Source organism: Diplotaxodon limnothrissa, linkage group LG15 (genome assembly GCF_057381915.1).
Source record: "Diplotaxodon limnothrissa isolate DT_005_m linkage group LG15, D_limnothrissa_male_GT1.1, whole genome shotgun sequence".
Taxonomy (NCBI): Eukaryota; Metazoa; Chordata; class Actinopteri; order Cichliformes; family Cichlidae; genus Diplotaxodon; species Diplotaxodon limnothrissa.
In genome coordinates, this window is record NC_140610.1 from 619,527 (window position 1) to 640,277 (window position 20,751).

The window sequence follows — 20,751 nt, forward strand, 5'->3', positions numbered from 1 at the left end:
AGAGGGCTCTGGTCGTCTGCGCACCGCTTTACAGTCAGGAAATCTTGTCTCACATCACTTTATACTGTAAGACAAAGACCCTACAGTGTTGCTCTAGGACAAATGTTTGCTCAGATTTACTGATGTAGTAAATGCAATTTGGTAATCAAAGGCGAGTTTGTGGCCATAACTGACTACATATACATGCTGTATCATGAGTGGGCAGACAAGGATGTAAATAAAGGAGAAGGAAAGCCAATATTACAGTATGGCAGACACTCTGCTTGGTAGCTTTGACGGGGCTCGGGTGGTCCTCTGGTGGTACTTTTCTGCATTCAAAATGACATAAATTTTAACATAAACTGACTGAGATTTTTCACAGTAAGTGTGATCAGTAGCCTTTTATATTTAAATACATACATGTTACATACTAATATAACCAGAACAGAGCATAACAGTGTTGCGTAAAAGAAGGCAAAGTTTACAAAGGAAGGAGAGATTTGTTCACTTGGGAAATTGCGAAATTGTCGTTTTGTCAGACTGGAGAAGATCAACTCTCAGTCCAGACAGAGCGAGGTGGTGCAGGTTTGAACGGGTTTGTCGCTTCGTCCGGTACAGGTAAGATTTTCACTTTATTATCAGCTAATTTGTGAGGAGAAAGCTCGGTACCGCCTCGCCCGCCTCCCCGACCGTCTAAGGAGAAGGTTAAAAAGTGTGTTTGTGTTTCCGAAAGTTGTTTATCGTTTCCGACTCGGAATCAACCAGACAACGTTGTTAAAAAATAGTCGTACTGTTCAATAAGCCCGTCAGTGTAATGAGAGCTCGGACTGTAAACACAAAACAAACTCGGACTGTAAACAAACCGACAACAACTCCGAAGTGATTCACCTGCAGGCAAACGGCAGGAAACGGCTAACAAGTAATGCAACGTAAAAGGTTCAAACCTTTAGTAGGCTGTGCTGAAATGAAGATACTGAAATTTTACAGACTACAGCTTTATTATCAACAAACAAAATGTCAAATCTCGTTCGTGCTTGCCACCTCGCTAAACCCAGGGGCGTCACCAGGGGGTTAAATATTTCCAAACTTGGTATTTGTGCACAGGATTACGCTGATGTTCAAACTCCTACCATGTTTTCACCTTAACGCAACTGCAAGGTTATCTTTCATGCACAGAAATGATTTAGTGTATAATGAACTTCTAACGTATGGACAGAACAAATTAAGAGTTGTTGATTCTTATTATTTATTGTGCTTGTTGTAACTTTATGCAGTGTTGTTCCAACTGCTGGTTTAACGTGGGTTGCGGTCAAAGTCAACTTTAGATCAAGCACAGAGGACTGAGACGAGGCTATGGTGGAGGTCAGGTCTTTTACTCAGCTCGTTTTCAATCACATACAATACCCCAGTACCACCTACTGGTGGGAGGTAGTAATAGCTGCTGCTTATTACAATATACCACAGTGCTTTCGTTAAGTCGCAAACCCCTGTGTGTCTGAAGGGTTTGCAGATTCTAATGCAGGGCTGAGGAATAAACACGTTGCTGAGTCTAGCTAGCACTGGGTGCAGCCAGTAACTGTTAGCTGGGTTTCACCACAACTAAGTTAGTAGGTAACTAAACTGGATGCATAGCAGTTTTTGTGCTGTCCCTGCCTTTTGGCACCTTCTTCGGTTCCTCTTCTGGTGGGACACTGCACTGGGACCTTTTGTGTGCTTTGCTTCTGGGAACTTTCACAGTTACAGGAATGGCTGTACAGAAACTACCAGGCCCATTTTTTCTTTAGGGCTCAAATGTTTCAGCCAGGTTTCACAGGCTCTGTTGTACTTAACTTGAACAAAAATCTACTCCCAGCGATAGATAAAGGCAACTTTTGGACTGAATTGAGACAGAAAAAAACTAAAACTAAAGGTTTAAACATTTGACAGGCACAAACGTTAATATAATGAACTTATATCGGGAGTGGCAGGTGTAGCACCAGGATCAATCACTGCAATATGACACATTCTGCTGTCCGGTCCATATTAGCTCAGGCAAACACGCCAGCTAGTCAAAGGAGCTTTGTAGTCCGAGTTGACATCAGATATGAATTGCTGTGTTAAACACTTGTGCGAGTGAACCATCAACCTGCGTGTTTATGTTCTCACTTTATTGAATATTTCACATATTTGTTCAGCTACAACAATGAAACACGATTACCTAATCAAAGCTTTGCTGTTTGTGTCTGTACAGATTGAGGACAGAATGTGGATGTTGGTCCTTCAGTTGATTTGCACTGGTTTGTGCCTAAAGGTACGTTTATAATACTGACTTCATTCAGCTGATTGGTTTCAAACATAACAGGACCACAGAATATAATGACTAATCTCAAATCCATTCATCTATTAAGTTAGTCGTTTTGGATTTTTTAAGCAGTCTTCAGGAACAGTTCTCCAGGCTTCTTGAATGACATTCAAAACTTTTCTTTGGATGTTTCTTCTTTTGTTCTCTTCTCTGACAAGATCATCCCACATTGCTTCAACAATGTTGAGGTCTGAGCTCTGGGGAGGTCAACCATGACTGATGGTGTTCTGCTGTGTTTTTCTATCCATGTATGCTTTTCTGCATTGGCACTAGCAGTGTGTTTGGGATAACTGTCATGCAGAAAATGGACACCGTTCACTATCCAAATTCATGGTGGGTCTAAAATCTGACCTTTCCACTGAGACCATTTCTGATGAGGCTTCAGTGAACAGTAGATGGGTCAACTGAAGGCTCAGATGCATGTCTCAGGTTCTGTCAGGTCATTGTGGGAATTTTGAAGTGGGATTTCTTCTTTTCCCCTTCATTTGTCAAGTTTGTGCAGGACACACTGTCAACCATGATGGGAAAATAATATTTTTTTGCTAGTCAAACCTGTTACTTTGGCATTTTTGGTGCATTTAACTTCAGAAATTGGAACAAATGATGTGTTTGCTACAGGTTGCTGGTATAAAAGTGCCTAAAATACAATTTCAAATGGGTTCTTTGCTAAATAGAGAAGACACATGTTCAGCCCTTGGGTTAGGCACCTTTTTGTCTTTAGGCCAGTGTTAAGTGGCGTTACAAATGACAAAAACAAACATGTAAAGGTGTAAGTATCATACTGAAAATGAGTGAAACAGTAGCCAGAGAAACACTATCAGACTTTCAGAGGGCCTGGATAACTGTTGCTGAAGACCAGGTAAGTCTGCTTCCATGGAAGTAGGGCTGCCACGATTAGTTGACTATCAAAATCGTCGACGACTAATTTAATAGTCGATGCGTCGTTTGAAGCTTTGTAAGATCCCAAAAGACGCAGGAATAAGTAGCAGGATTTAAGAGTGTAATAACGGACTGAAACGGAAGATGGCAGCACTGCATGTACAAGGATGCCAGCTGCCGTTAAACCCCGAAGAAGAAGTAGCTCTGTCCCAGAATAGACCCTGTCACTACCCGATCCGTATCGGAAACCCGATCGGTACCCCGCATGCGCGAAAGGTTTCTACTTCCGGTCGTAGCGTTTTACGATAGTTACAGGTCAGAGTATCTGTTAAGATGTTAAGAATAACAAGTATATCTTAAAATGTTTGCAATAATGAAGCATTTCAGTACAATGTAGACAAAAACGAAAAACAAAAAGATAATTACGGATCAGGACTCTCCGATCCTTACTGCGCATGTGTAAAGTCTGACCGTACAAATCGGGTCTACCCGATCCGTACCGCGCATGTGTAGATGTTTTCTTCTTCTTCTGTTCGTTTAATGGCAGTTTACTCCCCAGTGTACGAGGATACCGCCACCTGTTGACCGACCGAATAAACCCTATTATAAACTGAATTAGCGTCATTACAAACGTGTGTTAAATTTGATTTAGCGATAGTCGAGTGTGTTTATGCTTGTCTGTGAGGAGAGGATTGTTGGAATAGTGATGATGATGTGCGCTATCACTGTCAATTGTCAGTAAACACTTAATCTGGCTGATGAATCTACACGTGAGATATTACAAAGTCTGTATTATTAACTCTGTAATTAGGCGCCATTCTTCTTATTTTACGGCGCTGTTGCTCAATCGGGGGACGCTCTCTGTTGAGGAGAAAAGCATGAATTTCTTTGTAAACGGATTATCCATTGTTTAAATGTCCCGGGCAGTCGAAAAGGAGGCAGAGCTGTTGAGAAATGCTAGGAGCTAACTGGGCGCTAACTGTATCATTCAAATATATTGAATGTCGCAATGTTGGCAAAGAGAGGAAGTGACGTAAGATTTGCACATGCGGGGTACCGATCGGGTTTCCGGTACGGATCGGGTAGTGACAGACCCTGTGCACGAGAAAATGCTAACTTCCTGGTTTGAGACCGGATGTGGGGTAGTACATTTCCAGTAGCTTTACTTTGTGGTCAATCGCTACTGTGAAGATATACTCCATGTGCCAAAACTCGAAAACGGAAAGATCGCGTTAAGTTACAAAGAGCAGAAGGTGGGAACGCTCACCGCTGCTGTGTCATAAAAAATCTAATGATCAATTTTGACGTTTAAAGCGTTTAGCTCGATCAGTTGTTTACATCACTCAACACAAGCAGAACTGCATCACTGCAGCAGAAGACACATCGTCCACATTCAGAAGCACATCTCTGTGTAGTGACTGGTCTTATGATTTAAACAGGCAAATGTTCAGCATTCAAACTACAGGTGACGAATAGTCAAACCAGATGTTTCCCCGTTATGTCGATATCAGCTTGTCAAGTACACACCTACACAGCATGTTAACAAACCGTGAAAAAAGCCACACAAAAAATGAATGATTGCTGGTAACGGTTTCTATACATTAGTATGTACAAAGGGTATGTTGTGACTTACCTTCAAAATTACAGCGGTCCCTCGCTATAACGCGGTTCACCTTTCACCTCGCTGTTTCGCAGATTTTTTAGTGCAAGTTTGCATGCTTATTTTTACGTCACATTGTGTCCTGCGTCCTGATCGCTGCAGACGATCTCCTCCGTGACGTCTCTCCTGTACAGTACAGAATCGCTGCATCGATCGCTAGCAGTGTGACTGCAGTACTGTATGTCCACGAAACGTTTTGCATCGTCAAAAAATAAAATTGGCTACTTGATTTCACCTCTCGCTGGTTGTTTTTAGAACATAACACCCGCGATAAACGAGGGACAGCTGAGAAATATAACATTTGAATCCCTTTTCTCTTTTGCTCTGAGGCACGTGGAAAAAATATCGACAAGTCGATGAACATCATTTACAGATACAGTGGGGCAAAAAAGTATTTAGTCAGCCACCGATTGTGCAAGTTCCCCCACTTAAAATGATGACAGAGGTCAGTAATTTGCACCAGAGGTACACTTCAACTGTGAGAGACAGAATGTGGAAAAAAAATCCATGAATCCACATGGTAGGATTTGTAAAGAATTTATTCCTAAATCAGGGTGGAAAATAAGTATTTGGTTACCTCAAACATGGAAAATCTCTGGCTCTCACAGACCTGTAACGTCTTCTGTAAGAAGCTTTTCTGTCCCCCACTCGTTACCTGTATGAATGGCACCTGTTTGAACTCATCATCTGTATAAAAGACACCTGTCCACAGCCTCAAACAGTCAGACTCCAAACTCCGCCATGACCAAGACCAAAGAGCTTTCGAAGGACACCAGGAAAAGTATTGTAGACCTGCACCAGACTGGGAAGAGTGAATCTACAATAGGCAAGCAGCTTGGTGTGAAAAAATCAACTGTGGGAGCAATCATCAGAAAATGGAAGACATACAAGACCACTGATAATCTCCCTCGATCTGGGGCTCCACGCAAGATCTCATCCCGTGGGGTCAAAATGATCATGAGAACGGTGAGCAAAGATCCCAGAACCACACGGGGGGACCTGGTGAATGACCTGCAGAGAGCTGGGACCAAAGTAACAAAGGTCACCATCAGTAACACACTACAACGGCAGGGGATCAAATCCCGCAGTGCCAGACGTGTTCCGCTGCTGAAGCCAGTGCATGTCCAGGCCCGTCTGAAGTTTGCCAGAGAGCACATGGATGATACAGCAGAGGATTGGGAGAATGTCATGTGGTCAGATGAAACCAAAGTAGAACTTTTTGGTATAAACTCAACTCGTCGTGTTTGGAGGAAGAAGAATACTGAGTTGCATCCCAAGAACACCATACCTACTGTGAAGCATGGGGGTGGAAACATCATGCTATGGGGCTGTTTTTCTGCCAAGGGGACAGGACGACTGATCCGTGTTAAGGACAGAATGAATGGGGCCATGTATCGTGAGATTTTGAGCCAAAACCTCCTTCCATCAGTGAGAACTTTGAAGATGAAACGAGGCTGGGTCTTCCAACATGACAATGATCCAAAACACACCGCCCGGGCAACAAAGGAGTGGCTCCGTAAGAAGCATTTGAAAGTCCTGGAGTGGCCTAGCCAGTCTCCAGACCTCAACCCCATAGAAAATCTGTGGCGGGAGTTGAAAGTCCGTGTTGCTCGGCGACAGCCCCAAAACATCACTGCTCTCGAGAAGATCTGCATGGAGGAATGGGCCAAAATACCAGCTACTGTGTGTGCAAACCTGGTAAAGACCTATAGTAAACGTTTGACCTCTGTTATTGCCAACAAAGGTTATGTTACAAAGTATTGAGTTGTATTTTTGTTATTGACCAAATACTTATTTTCCACCCTGATTTACCAATAAATTCTTTACAAATCCTACCATGTGGATTCATGGATTTTTTTTTTCACATTCTGTCTCTCACAGTTGAAGTGTACCTCTGGTGCAAATTACTGACCTCTGTCATCATTTTAGGTGGGGGAACTTGCACAATCGGTGGCTGACTAAATACTTTTTTGCCCCACTGTATATTGGATAAATGCCCAAGACATCTATAGAAATGTAAATCGCCGCTTGATTCAATCATTTGCTTAACTTGGGGGAGCAGCACAGCAAAGAAGGACTCATCCAGGCTGGAGAAACTGATCAGGAGGGCTAGCTCTGTGGTCGGCATGAAGCTGGACACTCTGGTGACAGTGGCAGAGAAAAGGACATTAAAGAAACTGATGGACATTATGAACAATGCTGGGCATCCTCTGCACACGGCCATTAACAACCAGAAGAGTCTGTTCAGTGACAGGTTGCTTCTCCCAAAGACAAGAACTAACAGACTTAAAAACTCCTTTGTCCCACACGCCATCAGACTGTTTAACTCCTCTCTGGAGGGGAGAGGGAGGGGAAACAGGAGGACAAAGGAGGGAACAACTAAGCTGTAGTGCCTCTTCACCTCACTGTGCAATACCTTTTGTGCAATACTTTTGTAAATAGTCAACGGTGCAATAGACTCAATACTTGAAATGTGCAATTCACTTGTATTTTTATTTTTATTCCTATTTATTCTATTTATCCCCTTCGTATATTTTATTTATATTGTCTCTGTATTTATATATATGTGTGTGTGTGTATAACTCTGTAACTTCTGTCGGTGCTGTGCTTTTTTGGAAATCGAATTTCCCAGAGGAACCCACCCGAGGGATTAATAAAGTTCTATCTAATCTAATCTAATCTAATCTAACTTGGACCGTAAACCAGGCGCGAATAGGACACCGGAAACAAAGCTCCCCACAGGAGTTTCCGCACCGGAAGCAGCATATGCTAACGTGCTCATATCTATTCATAGCATTCATTCATAAAAATGCTGATAAACTCAATTTATTTGAGTTGTCTTAACTTAGAAAAACTAAGTCAGCTGGAAGTTTTGCTTCTCAGTGCGGAAGGATGAAAGATGTGGTTTGAAAATGCCACATCGCTACCGTCCTCCTCCCTAGCACGGATCAGTCCGCATGTTCATGGTGCATTTGTTATGGAATATGTTGAGCAAACCTGGAGAAGCTTCAGCTCAAGATATTATTGTTGTCATTGCTGTGGATCTTTGCCTGATACACTGACTTGGTGAGTAAATGTTTACTCTTATTCAGCTGTTAGTGTGGGGGGTATTTTCAATCCATACCCATAACTAACTAACTAACTAACTAATTATATATATATCATGTTTAACATGACTAGCAAAAGACTGCAAGGTTGAAAACGATATGCCGGCAGTTAGCTGTGCTCGTGGACTCTATCGAGCCTTGACCTCCCGGTCAGCTATCGCGCTTGGTGGATAACAGAGCTCTCCGAAAACGTGGAAGCACTTTTGCAAATATGTGATATTTTTATAAATTAAGTAGATATTTGAGCTTTACACAGCTACATTCTCGCCTGAAAATATCTTAAAAGGTTATTTTGTGACCCAGAAAGGGTAATCTGGGGAAAAGGAGGATCGCATTTGTCGGCCACAGTTGTCGGAGTCTGTGCGTACTTGTAAGCGCTGCAATGGCGGAGGAGCACGGCTAAAAAACAACTTTTTCTGGGTCACAAAATAGACTTTTAAGATATTTTCAGGCGAGAATGTAGCTGTGTAAAGTTCAAGTATCTGCTCGATTTATCAAGACATCACATATTTGCAAAAATGCTCAGACGTTTTCGGAGACGTCCATTTGTTTTTTTTTTCATACTTTGTGGCAGCTTTTGAACATCTGTGGCATCTATTAATGTCAAATCTAGCCTTTGTTTAACAACATAAGCAAACTGCTACTGGAACTTTAACATTATGCACTCCATACTGTACAGTAATGCCACTGTTTTGCACATGTCTCACTCTGTATATTTTATTTTATATATTTTATATATTTTATTTATTGTTTACTCTATTTAATTTGTAAAACATGTGTACACACACACACACACACACACACACACACACACACACACACACACACACGTAGAAAAATATTTAGTATACACATCCAGAAATGCATATACTATTATATATTGTACATATATTTATTAGTTTCAGATGTAGCCATTCTTGTATTTTGCTTGTTTACATTATTGTATTTTGCACAACTCTGTTGCTTGTGAAGCTCGCACACAAGAATTTCACTCACATGTGCTGTACCAATGTACCTGCACATGTGATGTGACAATAAAAAGTGATTTGATTTGCTTTTATATTTAACCACTTTTCTGTTTTATTACATTTTAAATAATAATAATAACAATAGTATTTGTTTTGTTAAAAATGTGTTTAAAAACAAGTTTTGTTGTGAAAGCTATAATCCAGATTAGTGGCCTGTTAAATGGTTAACATCTAGGTTGGCTTTATACTTGAGAATAAAGTAATACAGCTTTTCCTTCTAAAGAATTAAGTTAAATTCCACAGTTGAATCATAAGAAACATTATGTTACCGGTACATATAAACAGTGTTGGGTAAGTTACTTTAAATTAGTAACTTAGTTACATTACTAGTTACTTCTATCAAAAGTAACTCAGTTACTTCAAGTTACTCGTTACTTTCAAAGTAACTAGTTACTAGGGAAAGTAACTTTGGTTTTACTCAGAATTCTCTTGTTAATGTGTTGCTTCCATAACTTTGCCAGTCTTCTAGCTTGCTTACTTGCCACAGTGCACTGTGCCACCTACCAAAGGAAAAGATAATGTGCATATTTCCACGAGAGAAATCCCACGCCTGGGCCGTCGTTGACCGCCGCCATGATTCTAGCCTACGTCACAGCATCATGTGCGCCTTTTACATCCAACACAAAAACTGCAGTCGTGGTGCTTTCGATTGTACTCAGAACTCGGAAATTCTGCCTTCTGAATAGGAAGATGTAGGTAACACCAGACTGCAGATGAGCTGCATACAGGGCTGGACAGGGACAGAAAATCGTCCCGGGCATTTTGACTACAGACCGGCCGCCATTATAGGAAAAATCATAAAGCCTTTGAATGAAAACAAACACTGTTGTGACAGTGATGTACGCTGTTCTGATGGTATATATGCATCAATCTATCAATCGTTTGTTGTAAGATTCAGATAATTATTTATTAAAAGTGAGACATTTTAAATGATAATAAGAAAGAAAAGTATTTCTTTGTGCCCCCCTCTCCCTGTTAATGCCCTACCTGCCCCCCTGGCAACACTTTGCTAGACCCGCCCCTGCACAGTTACCAGCTGTCAGCTGCTTAGAAAAGGATCCTGGTGTTATTTGTCTCTCAGAAACAGTTCATAACTTCAGCTCATCCATGTCACCTAAAAGGTAAACCTGTTTCTCCATCACCTGTTCAGCTCTGATGATTCAGTAAGGACATCTCCTGGTTTCATCTTCATGTTTCCCTCTCACCAGATATACAAACCATATCATGACCAGCAGCTTTACAGCTGTGGCTCCAGCAAACATCAGCTGATACTAGAAATTAATATGAAATAAATTATAACAACAGCTGATCAAGCTTAAACGTGCTGCTGTTGTTTAGCGCGACATCCGCTGGTTTCCTCTTTCTGGCGCAAAGTGGGCGATAAACAAACAAGAGAGACGATCAGCTGATCATTGATCAGTTTCATGATTGAAGTAGAAACAGGAGAGAGAGGGGAGAGAATGAGAGAAGAAGAGGCAGCTGTGCAGCAAAGACACAGAATAACTCCAGCTTTGTGTCTTTTTCATTGTAGCTGAATTACGGGACAAACTGTTCCTTTTCACCTCAATAATAAGAAACGCGTAATATTTTCTCTGAATACCAGACGGGACGGTTGGCAACTCTAATAACTTATGAACAAAATAAAGTTCAACATCAGTAACATCATAGCACCACCCAGCTGTATAGAAACTCCGTCATGCTAGCTAGCACGGTGTACGGAAAAAGTCAGAATAACGAAAATAAACTCCACCTAAACTTGGTTTATATCTGACCCAGAGAGACTGCAGGTCATAACTTCTTACCTGGAGTTCAGTTCACACTTGGACCGGTGGTCGCCTCGGGTCTCTCTTCCTTCTGCGTCCCCTTTCCTTCCTCCACCTGCTGCCTCCACCACTTGCTAATGTTACTGAATCTGTGGAAGCTCCGCGATAGCCACCACACACGAAGTAACAAGTAACGAGCCTATCTAAATCCCAGTAACGACTAATGCGTTCCTGGTTTTGGCATAATAACTAGTTACCGTGCTCATTACCACAGTAATAACGTAGTTACTGTAACGCGTTACTTAAATCAGAGACGGCACTTGTGACAGAACAACAAATATTTTATTTTGATTATATAAGTAAGTACAAAACAAAGTTGTGGTAGGCCTAAACTTATTTTCAGAATAATTACATCTGAGACTTTGTTTCATTGTAAGATTATAACAGTGATGGCAATATAATTGTTTGTTGTTCAGCAGAACAGTGTCCAGTATGTTGGCTGTTATACTTTGTTGTGTTTGAAAATAAAAGTTGGGCTGATTTTAACATCATTACAAAAAGTGTTGCCAATTATTTTTAGTCATATTCAGGTTACCACACAGTTTTTTCATTTAGTTGAACTTGAAATGTTTGTCAGTAGGTAAACAATTAGTATTGTACAGTCAGAAATATCAAGTTATTCTTAATACTGCAGACTTGCGATGAATAAGTTGTCCTAACAGTCATCTTAAGTAAGCTTTACTTAGTTTTTTTGAGGCAACGAGTTTGCATATTTTTTTGAGTTCTGGAAACTACATAGGTATTTACTCTGTACTCTAAGTGAATAAGTTGCCTTAACTTAGTCATCTTAAGTAAAACTTTACTCTATTTTTTTGAGGCAACGAATTTACTTATTTTGAGTTCTGTGAACTAATTACATTTTACAGTGTGTTATATTTTAGGTAGCAAAGAGCAGACGGCTGAGTTTATTAAACTTCACCTAAACAATCTGTAGATTTCATTAAAATTTAATAAACTATCATCTTATCTTTATTTTTAGCTTTAAACACTTGAAGCTGCAAGCTAATGATAGTTATATAAGAGCAGATGCTGATGGTGCAATAAGCTGTACGTTTTACGTCCAATGGATGATGATCTGATTAGTCGATTAATCGCAAAAATAATCGGTGACTAGTCGACAATCCAAATAATCGGTTGTGGCAGCCCTACATGGAAGTTATACATAAAGACATTTGGGGGGGCTTTTGGGGGGGCTACTAATCATGAAAATGAAGCTTTGACTTTGATTTTTTTTTCTTACTAAATAATTTCACATGTAATTTTGCTGACTTCATCGCTTGATTTTTGTTATGTAACCCTCCCATCTGCAGGTAACAGTATCCTACCAAACATGCCGTTTGAGGGGACAAAGAGCCTGGTGTGGCTTTCAGAACCACTACTGGGTTCCTGCTCTGCCCCACAACATCACCCACCTCTATCTGCAGAGTAACCACATCAGTGAGATTAACAGCACCTCGCTCAGAGACTTTAAGGAGTTGCAAGTATTAAATCTTGAAAGTCAGGATCAAACACTCGTCATATGGAACAACGCTTTCCTCGGGCAGAGAAAGTTAACAGAATTGATGCTCGGCTCTAATCTGGGCCTCAAACTGCAGCCGAGGGCATTTGCAGGACTGTTCAATTTACAAAACCTGTCTTTGTATTATTGTAGTCTGACAGACTCCATACTATCAGAAAGCTATCTGGAACCACTTTTGTCCTTGGAAGTCCTTGATCTCTCGTTCAACAACATAACGAGACTGCGGCCAGGTCCATTCTTTTCAAGATTCAGAAAGTTCACGCAGCTGAAACTCAAACTAAATAAGATCGAAAACATATGTGAAGAAGATCTTGTAAGTTTCAGGGGTAAAAGGTTTGAGCTCCTGAACTTGGACTCCAACAAGTTATTCCACAATGATGAATGGGGAAACTGTGGGAACCCTTTCAAAGAGCTAGCCTTCGATGTTCTCGATTTAACCTCCAGTGGACTAAATGTGAACGAAACAAGGCAGTTTTTCAAAGCATTAGAAGGGACTCCGATTTCTCATCTTAAATACTCTGGAATCTTGGGCAAAGGGTTTTCACATGAGAACTTCCCAGATCCAGATAAAAACACATTTGAAGGCCTGAAAAACAGTGCAGTGAAAAGTTTGGATGTCTCTAACAACCGCATATTTGCTTTGCAGAGTGCCGTGTTCAGTCATCTAAGAGATGCAAAGAAGATCGATATTTCACTAAACAGAATCAATCAGATTAACAGAAATGCTTTTGATGGTCTTCAGGATCATTTACTAATACTCAACTTGTCATCCAACCTTTTAGGACAAATACATTCTCACACATTCACCAATCTGAGAGAACTTAGGATATTGGACTTGTCCCAAAACCACATTGGTGTTTTGGGATACAAAGCATTCAGCGGTCTCCCTAACTTACAGTATTTAGATCTGGCATCAAACTCACTGCGAGAACTGGGTTTTCCTACATCACTACCAAATTTAGAATATCTGTTTTTGAGAGATAATAAGTTGAAATCTCGCAATGGAATTGATGACTTGGCCATGAACAGTATCCATGTCGATATTTCAGAAAATAGATTAACAAATATGGAGGATGTATTTTTCATTTTAACTTATTTCCCGAGACTTCGGGTTTTATTCTATGGTGACAACATCATCAAGTGGTGCAAACGAAACTATGTGTTTGAACCTCTTAATAACAGTTTGAAAGTGCTAGATCTTCATGATAGTTCCCTGCAGATAATTTGGGCACAGGGGCAGTGCCTCGACTTGTTTGACCATCTTGAAAATCTGATCGGTTTAAATATAAGCCTTAATTCACTCACGACCCTCCCAAATGGGATCTTCAGGGGTCTCAGCTCAATCATAGAGATGGACCTTTCGTACAATGCCTTGACCTTTTTGCAGCCAGATGTTTTTCCCATCAGCCTGAAATGGCTCCATATTTCAAACAACTTCCTAGCCTCCCCCGACCCTATGACATTTCAGTCTCTCAGCATTCTCAGTCTGTCAGCAACTCGCTTTCACTGTGACTGCAATCTGGGGAACTTCCTGGAGTGGCTGAACACGACTAATGTCACGTTTTTGAGCCCAATTGAAGACTTAAGATGCGAGTTTCCAGCTGCTTTCCAGGGCCTTCCTCTGCTGAATTACTCCACAATCATCGAACCATGTGAGACGGATCCCGAACAGGCAGTCCAAGGTCTAAAGTTTGCTGTCTTCCTTTTCTCTGCCTCACTCATCATTATTGTCCTTCTTACTGGAATCATTTACGCTCGTCTCCGAGGACAAATATTCATCATCTACAAAAAGATCATCAGCAGGGTTCTCAAGGGCCCCAAACTGATGCCTCTTGTGGATGAGATGAGGTATGATGCGTTTATCTGTTTTAGCAACAGGGACTACCGGTGGGTGGAGGCTGCTTTACTAAAGAAGCTGGATAACCAGTTTTCAGAAGAGAATCTTTTTCACTGTTGTTTCGAGGCCCGAGACTTCCTGCCAGGTGAGGATCACCTTTCAAACATCAGAGATGCCATCTGGAGCAGCAGGAAGACTTTGTGCATTGTCTCTAAGGATTTCCTTAAAGGTACTGGACTCTGATTAAGATGCTTTGCTATGCCCTTAAATAGGCCGTTACAGCAGGAAAACCCTGCAACGGGGTAGGGAACGTTGGTCCTCGAGGGCCGGTGTCCTGCAGGATTTAGAGCTCACCCTGGGTCTCCACACCTGAATCAAATGATTAGTTCATTACCAGGCCTCTGGAGAACTTCAAGACATGTTGAGGAGATAGTTTAACATTTAAATCAGCTGTGTTGGATCAAGGACACATCTAAAACCTGCAGGAAGCCTGGAGTTCCCTACCCCTACCCCCCAACAATGTAGCTGAATTAAAACAGTTCTAGAAAAAAAGAGTGGGACAAAATTCCCCCACAGCCGTGTAAAAAATAGTCTCATTGCTAATTATCACAAATGCTTGACTGCAGCCAAAGGTGGTACAACCAATTATTAGATTTAGGGGCAGACACTTTTTCTGCATAGAGCCAGGCAGGTTTGGATAGGTTTTTAAAAGATTTTAGCTTTAACAAATGAAATTATTTAAAAACTGCATTTCTGTATTTGCTCGGTTAACCTTTCTCTTATATAAAAATATGTGTCACCTAAAACATAAGTGTAATAATTAAATGGACTTCCCGATTCAAATCGAATTTCGTTTGACTAAAGCGATATCGACTCATTAAATCCTGAATCAATTTTTAAATATAAATGCATTTTGCCAGAAACGCCAGAAGCTCAAGTTAAAGCTTCTCAAAACAATTTAAACATCTGCCAAACAGTTAAAAATGCAAATGATTAAAGAGCAGGTAAACGGGAAAAGGTGTAAAGCACAAAGCGCAGATTTCCCCCGTTCACCCGCCATCCACCCACCCATATGTGGACACGCCGCCAAAAGGCGGTGTCTCACAGATTCTGAAGCTGCAGGTTTCGTCATGAAGTCCCTCTTATTCTGCAGTTTTGCTTCCAGTGTATTGATAAATGATCATAATTATAGTATTTCTGACTGTCTGAGTCAAAAAATGAGTGAAATAATGAATGAAACAGAATCTGGGATTGAATCGAATCAGTTATAGAAATCAGTGACGATGCCCAGCCATACTGGTTTAACATGAAGGATGCTCGGGAAAGATGGAGGTAGGCAATCTGCTACGGCGAGCCCTGAGAGGATCAGCAGAAAGAATGATTATTAATGCTAAGCTAACCATCTATTGTAATGTATACATGGCTGACGTTGTACTGATGGTAAGCTAACCACCTAGTCATTGTAACTCATGTTGTAAACAAATAGAAATGGAATCAGCACTGCTGTCTCTTCTTCCTGTATATAAAACAACAGACGTGTTGCATTTAATTTAAACTGCTAGCATGCTTAGTAGTGCCATAGCTAATAAGGCTTTTATTTTCACTTTCTTCATTACAGTAAAATAATTGCATGTGGGTTAAATACTTCCTTATTTTAAAAAAATGTAAGTTCATTAGATCATTTAAACATGAGCAAAATTACCACAGTAGTTTCTCTTTGCAGATGGCTGGTGCTTGGAAGCGTTTACTTTAGCCCAAGGCCGGATGCTGGAGGAACTGACGAATGTCTTAATTATGTTGGTGGTAGGGAAGGTGAGTATGAGCTGTTAACATAACAACAGCAATAATATATTATCCACTAAGTGTTTGTATGTTTTTATCGTGTAAAAAAGCGTTATTGTAATAGCTGAGTTAGTTTTGGTCACCTGTAAAATCTATTCAGTGTTCACTAAGCTGTAGCTCTAATTTCCAACGTGTTGAAATACAATATATTTTTTGCAACTAAATGATGATTTATATCACTGAGTGTGTAAATCAGTGCGAGCTGCCACGCTCACATATAAAGGTTATGTGACCAGTTTTCAATGTAAAATATAAATTACAGCAGATTTAAATAGTAACCAAAGTCATGCTTTAGGTCTGAGAACTGTGTGTGGCAACAGGTTAGCAGATAACTGAAAGTCCTGTACAAACCTGGTAGGTGTCGGACTGCATGCAGATTTCAATTAACCTCGCCTCTGCCAGTGCGCCCCATGGCGGCTTTGGCTACAGTGTAGCATCACCAGTGTGTGAATGGGTGGATGACTGAACGTGTAAAGCGCTTTGGAGTCCTCAGGGACCAAGTAAAGCGCTATACAAATACAGGCCATTTACCACTTTTTTTTTTTTGCTTTCCACAAAGCAGAAAACTGGTGATGTTGATTCTTACTGAATTCATCCCAAACATGTTTCAGTTTTTGACTTAAAACTCCTACATTGCATCCAAAGGTGGCTCACTACCAGCTGATGAAGTGCAATGCAGTCAGAGCTTTTGTCCAGAGGAAAGAGTACCTCACTTGGCCAGAGGACCCTCAGGATATGGAGTGGTTTTATGAACGTCTCATCTCAGATATACTCAAAGACAGTAAGGTGAAAAAGCTCAAAGAGGACAAGCCTGAGCCCGGGGGGCCTGAAGTTCAGCCGGAGAGCCACGACGGGATTAATGCCGAGAACATAAAAGAAACTTCCATGTGAACTTTGTTTCTGCTGCTGTTTAGGAAGCCTACTGTCCTGTGAAAATGAAAACTGGTGGCTTTGTAAAACGCAGCAACAGATTCAGCAGACCTTGTGATGCAAAGAGAAGTCCAAGAATGCCTAAACAATGGTACAGTTCTTGGATTTAGAGCAGGTGCATCCATACCAAACATAAAGCCCATGGCTGGAATCAGCCCGGCAAAGACTCCAAGCTGACCCACTTGATTGCTTTGCAATTTATTAAGGAAGGCATAGACTTTGGACCTTTAACTTTTTCTCTACGTTTTACAACTTTTCCTGCTAATAAAAGGCCTAAAAGACTCAAAGTAATGGAAAAACTTTTACAGCTTGTACAAATAAATTTGTATTTCAGTGATTCCTGAGATTAGGGACAAAACGGGTTTTAATTTTCTAAAATATATTTTTTGATTTTTCAAAAACATATTTACATACAATTGTTACACAAAGTTTTGGCTGTCTAGCTGATATATATATATATTTCCAGTCCTGTGGTCTCAGCCTCAGATACTCAACTAATCAAAGTGATGTCATGACAAAAATGAATGACCAACAAGACATTTTTTTTCTCCTTCATTTCTGTCACACAAAGCTGTATGAAACGTTTCTCGCGGTTAGTATCATGGTTGCTAGGCAACCTGAACAGCGCGACGCAGGCTAGACCGTCCCATTTCACAAGCCTCTCACTTCCGCACTTCTCGTACTTATAGTACGCACCGTACGTAGGACGCGTAGTGTGCGTACTTCAAGCGTGCAGACCCTGAATTGGGACACAGCCAGCCTGTTTGGTTTGATTCGTGGTCCAAGATGGCGCCGCGCTCCCACAATGCATTGCGGTGTGACGTCAACTCCAAAGCCCTATAGAATATGCTTACTTATTTAACCACTAGATGGCGAGCCATCTCTTCTTTTGCCTTTCTCATGCCTTCATTGAGTGACCAGCAGTTATTAGCACCGTGGGTGTTGAGATGTCACCACATCAACCCATCTTTCAATGGATGTGTCCTGTAGAAAGGCTGTTTAGGTTCAGCGGTGACTACAGATCATCTCTAAGCACTCGGGGTTTGTTGGACCGCAAGTTCGGAGCTGATCTTAAGAGGTCAGCCAGTTTCCTTTCATTTAGGCCATGTGCCTGAAAACAGGAAGCTACTGAGCAGAGGAAAGCTTCCGCCCCGGCTGCCTGCATCCTCCCAGCTTTTATGAGCCAGCTGTTCTGGACATTAGGGCCAGTCTGCTGGCTCCTGCTGCTTATTCACTGTGAACAGTCCATTAATCTGAACACAGTGCAGCATTAACATCTATTCATCACGGAGCTCTTTTTATTTCCTGATATTCTTTGTAAATGTTTTTTGGGGGGTACCAATGATGTTTCTGTTTTGTGCCCCCAAAAGAAGTTAATTTGAAAGACGAGGGAACCAAAGACTGTTTATTTTATTTCGTTTAAGAAAAATCATTTTGAACATTTTGACATGGAGTCAAAGTTCATGCAAACGGACACACTGCATGTCAGCACAAAGCCTTTGGGCACCACTGGTTGTTAAAATGACTCTTGAGCTTCAGTGAGAACAGCTGATTTTTCATCTGTTCAACATATAATACAACATAACATATAATAAGATATGTAGCCACCCGCTAATGCTCACTTGGCTTTTTTTTTTTGCCTGTCCTGTTTAATAATATTATTATTAATAATAATAATAATGCAGTTTATTTGAAAGCGCCTTTCAGAACACTCAAGGACACTGTACACAGTGGAATAATAAAAGCAACATAAAAGGAAGCATTTTACACAATCATAAAAGCATAAGACATGAAACAAATTTAAAATAGCAGAGTGGAGAGGTTATGTGGGATAAGCTATTTTGAACAAGTGAGTTTTGAGTTGGGACTTAAAGAGAGAGAAGGAAGAGATATTTCTCTTCCATGGGGAGTTTGGATCTTTAGCCATCAGAATTGTTGTCTGAAGGCTAAGAACGATGCCTAGCAGATTACTTTAACAAGTGGATCATCATGGCCTTGCCATATTAGTCCAGTTGATTGACCTTTATTATAATTATGTATTTATTTCATTTTATTTTCAGTTGTTACAGACGGGACAGACATGATGTGGGACAGGACAGGGAGACAGAAAGAATGAATGAAAGAGGGAGAGAAAGAAAAACAGAGGGGAAAAGAGATGGTGAGAAGGGGGGGAGAAAAACAAAACACCTGGATCACCTGTCGAGAGAAGAAAGAAAACAAATTAAAACAAACAAAAAAGAGCAACATAATAAATACAACACCATCACAATAAACTAGCTAACAGTAAATAACAGTATTTACTAAATATTAAATGTTATTGTGCAGCACGCAAGATCGACAGCACACAATGTGCTTTGAGGTAGCAGCCAAGAAAGGTGAAGTTTGTGTCAGTGAGCACCCGTGTGCACACCTGTGTGGATCGGCACACTTTTATTCAAAAGGTTTCTCCATGTAACGATGTGCTAGCGAGTGTGGGGAGCCATAGCTCCGTCCCCCAGGGTATGAAGCAGGTATGGACTTGACATCATTTTTAGGTACACTTTATTAGGTGCAGTTGTTTAGCTACTCATGAAAAACAAATCTAATTAGTAAATCACATCGTTTAGACATGGTCTAAGCAACCAGTTGAAGTTCAAAACTGAGCACATGGGGATGAAAGGTGATTTAAATGACTCAGATGGGCCGCATCAGAACTCTTGGTGTTACTGTAACTGTGCTAAGAAGGATTAAGATCATTCTGAAAGGGTCCAACCTGATACTAGCAGGGTGTAACTAATTAAGGCTCACTGTCAGTCTGGACAGCGCTCAGCCACAAAGCACTTCAGTGTTTGTTGACACCAAAGTTGTTATAGTTTTGTATTTTTTAATTATTCATTATTTTGATTTCATTTTTGTTTGGTTTGGTTTTTATTTTTCTTTAAATTCAGTTTAGTTTCAATCTCCAGAGTGACTTTGTTATTTTCAGTTAAGAAATGATTATTGGAAATGTCTTTATTAATTATTATTGTATGAAGGACATATATAGAAGGCAAGATTGAGAAAAATCAGTGCATGCTTTTGTAATAAAACACAGAACCCTTTAAAAGCCGGTGATTCAGTCTCAAATACATCCATCGTAGCCTCACAAGGCAAGTTCTGATAGATTTTTACCATTTTCAGCTCTTTTTTTTCCACAGGTCTAGTTTTTATTTTTTATTGATTAATCAAATTAAAATGCTTTTTCACATTTAGTTTTAGTCGATTGTAAGCCTGTCACTTTGTTTCAGCCTCATGGTGGCACTGTGGAAAGCTAGGTAATCCACAAAGGCATTAACTCTTTACTCACTAATTTTTATTCGCTGATAATTGTGTGAGACTTTGACATATCGCAAAAGTCTGAAAAGATTCTACAAGGTGACCGTTACAGGGATGTTCAGTACTATTTACAGCCACTTCAGTCCACTGACTCTGTGAATGCTGGGATGGGCATACTTCCCTCAGAAGTGCTGATGTTTTTCCTTTTGTGTGAGGATGACTCGCATAGATGTCAGCAGTGATACTGATTGCAGAGGTCTGGACAGAAATATGTCAGTCAGAGGTGAAATATCATCCTGAGCTAATGAAGATGCTGTGTACTCTCACAGGAAATTCATGGATCACATGTGAGAAAAGAGCAGTTATGTAATGTAGTAATAAGAAGCCAAACCTGGAGGAGAGGAGGACGGCAGCAAAGAGGAAGAAGCTGGATATAAGAAAGTGTTTTTCAAAGAAACCTGCAAGCCAAGTTCACTCATATAATGCGTCATAATAACGTTACAGGCTATGCT

At 40.6% G+C, this 20,751-nt stretch overlaps 1 protein-coding gene across 1 annotated transcript; it reads left to right on the top strand.

Moving 5' to 3' along the window:
* Positions 1 to 496: 496 nt before the first annotated feature.
* Positions 497 to 19,897, top strand: LOC146616747 (toll-like receptor 5). The gene is made up of 5 exons (XM_085372763.1): positions 497 to 597; positions 2,210 to 2,269; positions 12,128 to 14,402; positions 15,897 to 15,985; positions 16,661 to 19,897. Exons 2-5 carry the CDS (start codon positions 2,222 to 2,224, stop codon positions 16,904 to 16,906), a joined length of 2,658 nt encoding a protein of 885 aa, XP_085228889.1. The 5' UTR covers positions 497 to 597; positions 2,210 to 2,221; the 3' UTR covers positions 16,907 to 19,897.
* The last annotated feature ends 854 nt before the right edge of the window (positions 19,898 to 20,751 follow it).

Bases quoted from the DNA above. Each gene is read 5' to 3' on its own strand.
- LOC146616747 (XM_085372763.1), top strand. From the start codon at position 2,222: ATGTGGATGTTGGTCCTTCAGTTGATTTGCACTGGTTTGTGCCTAAAG. The intron at 14,403-15,896 runs GTACTGGACTCT...TTCTCTTTGCAG, and splicing joins CTCTAAGGATTTCCTTAAAG to ATGGCTGGTGCTTGGAAGCG. The intron at 15,986-16,660 runs GTGAGTATGAGC...TTGCATCCAAAG, and splicing joins TTATGTTGGTGGTAGGGAAG to GTGGCTCACTACCAGCTGAT.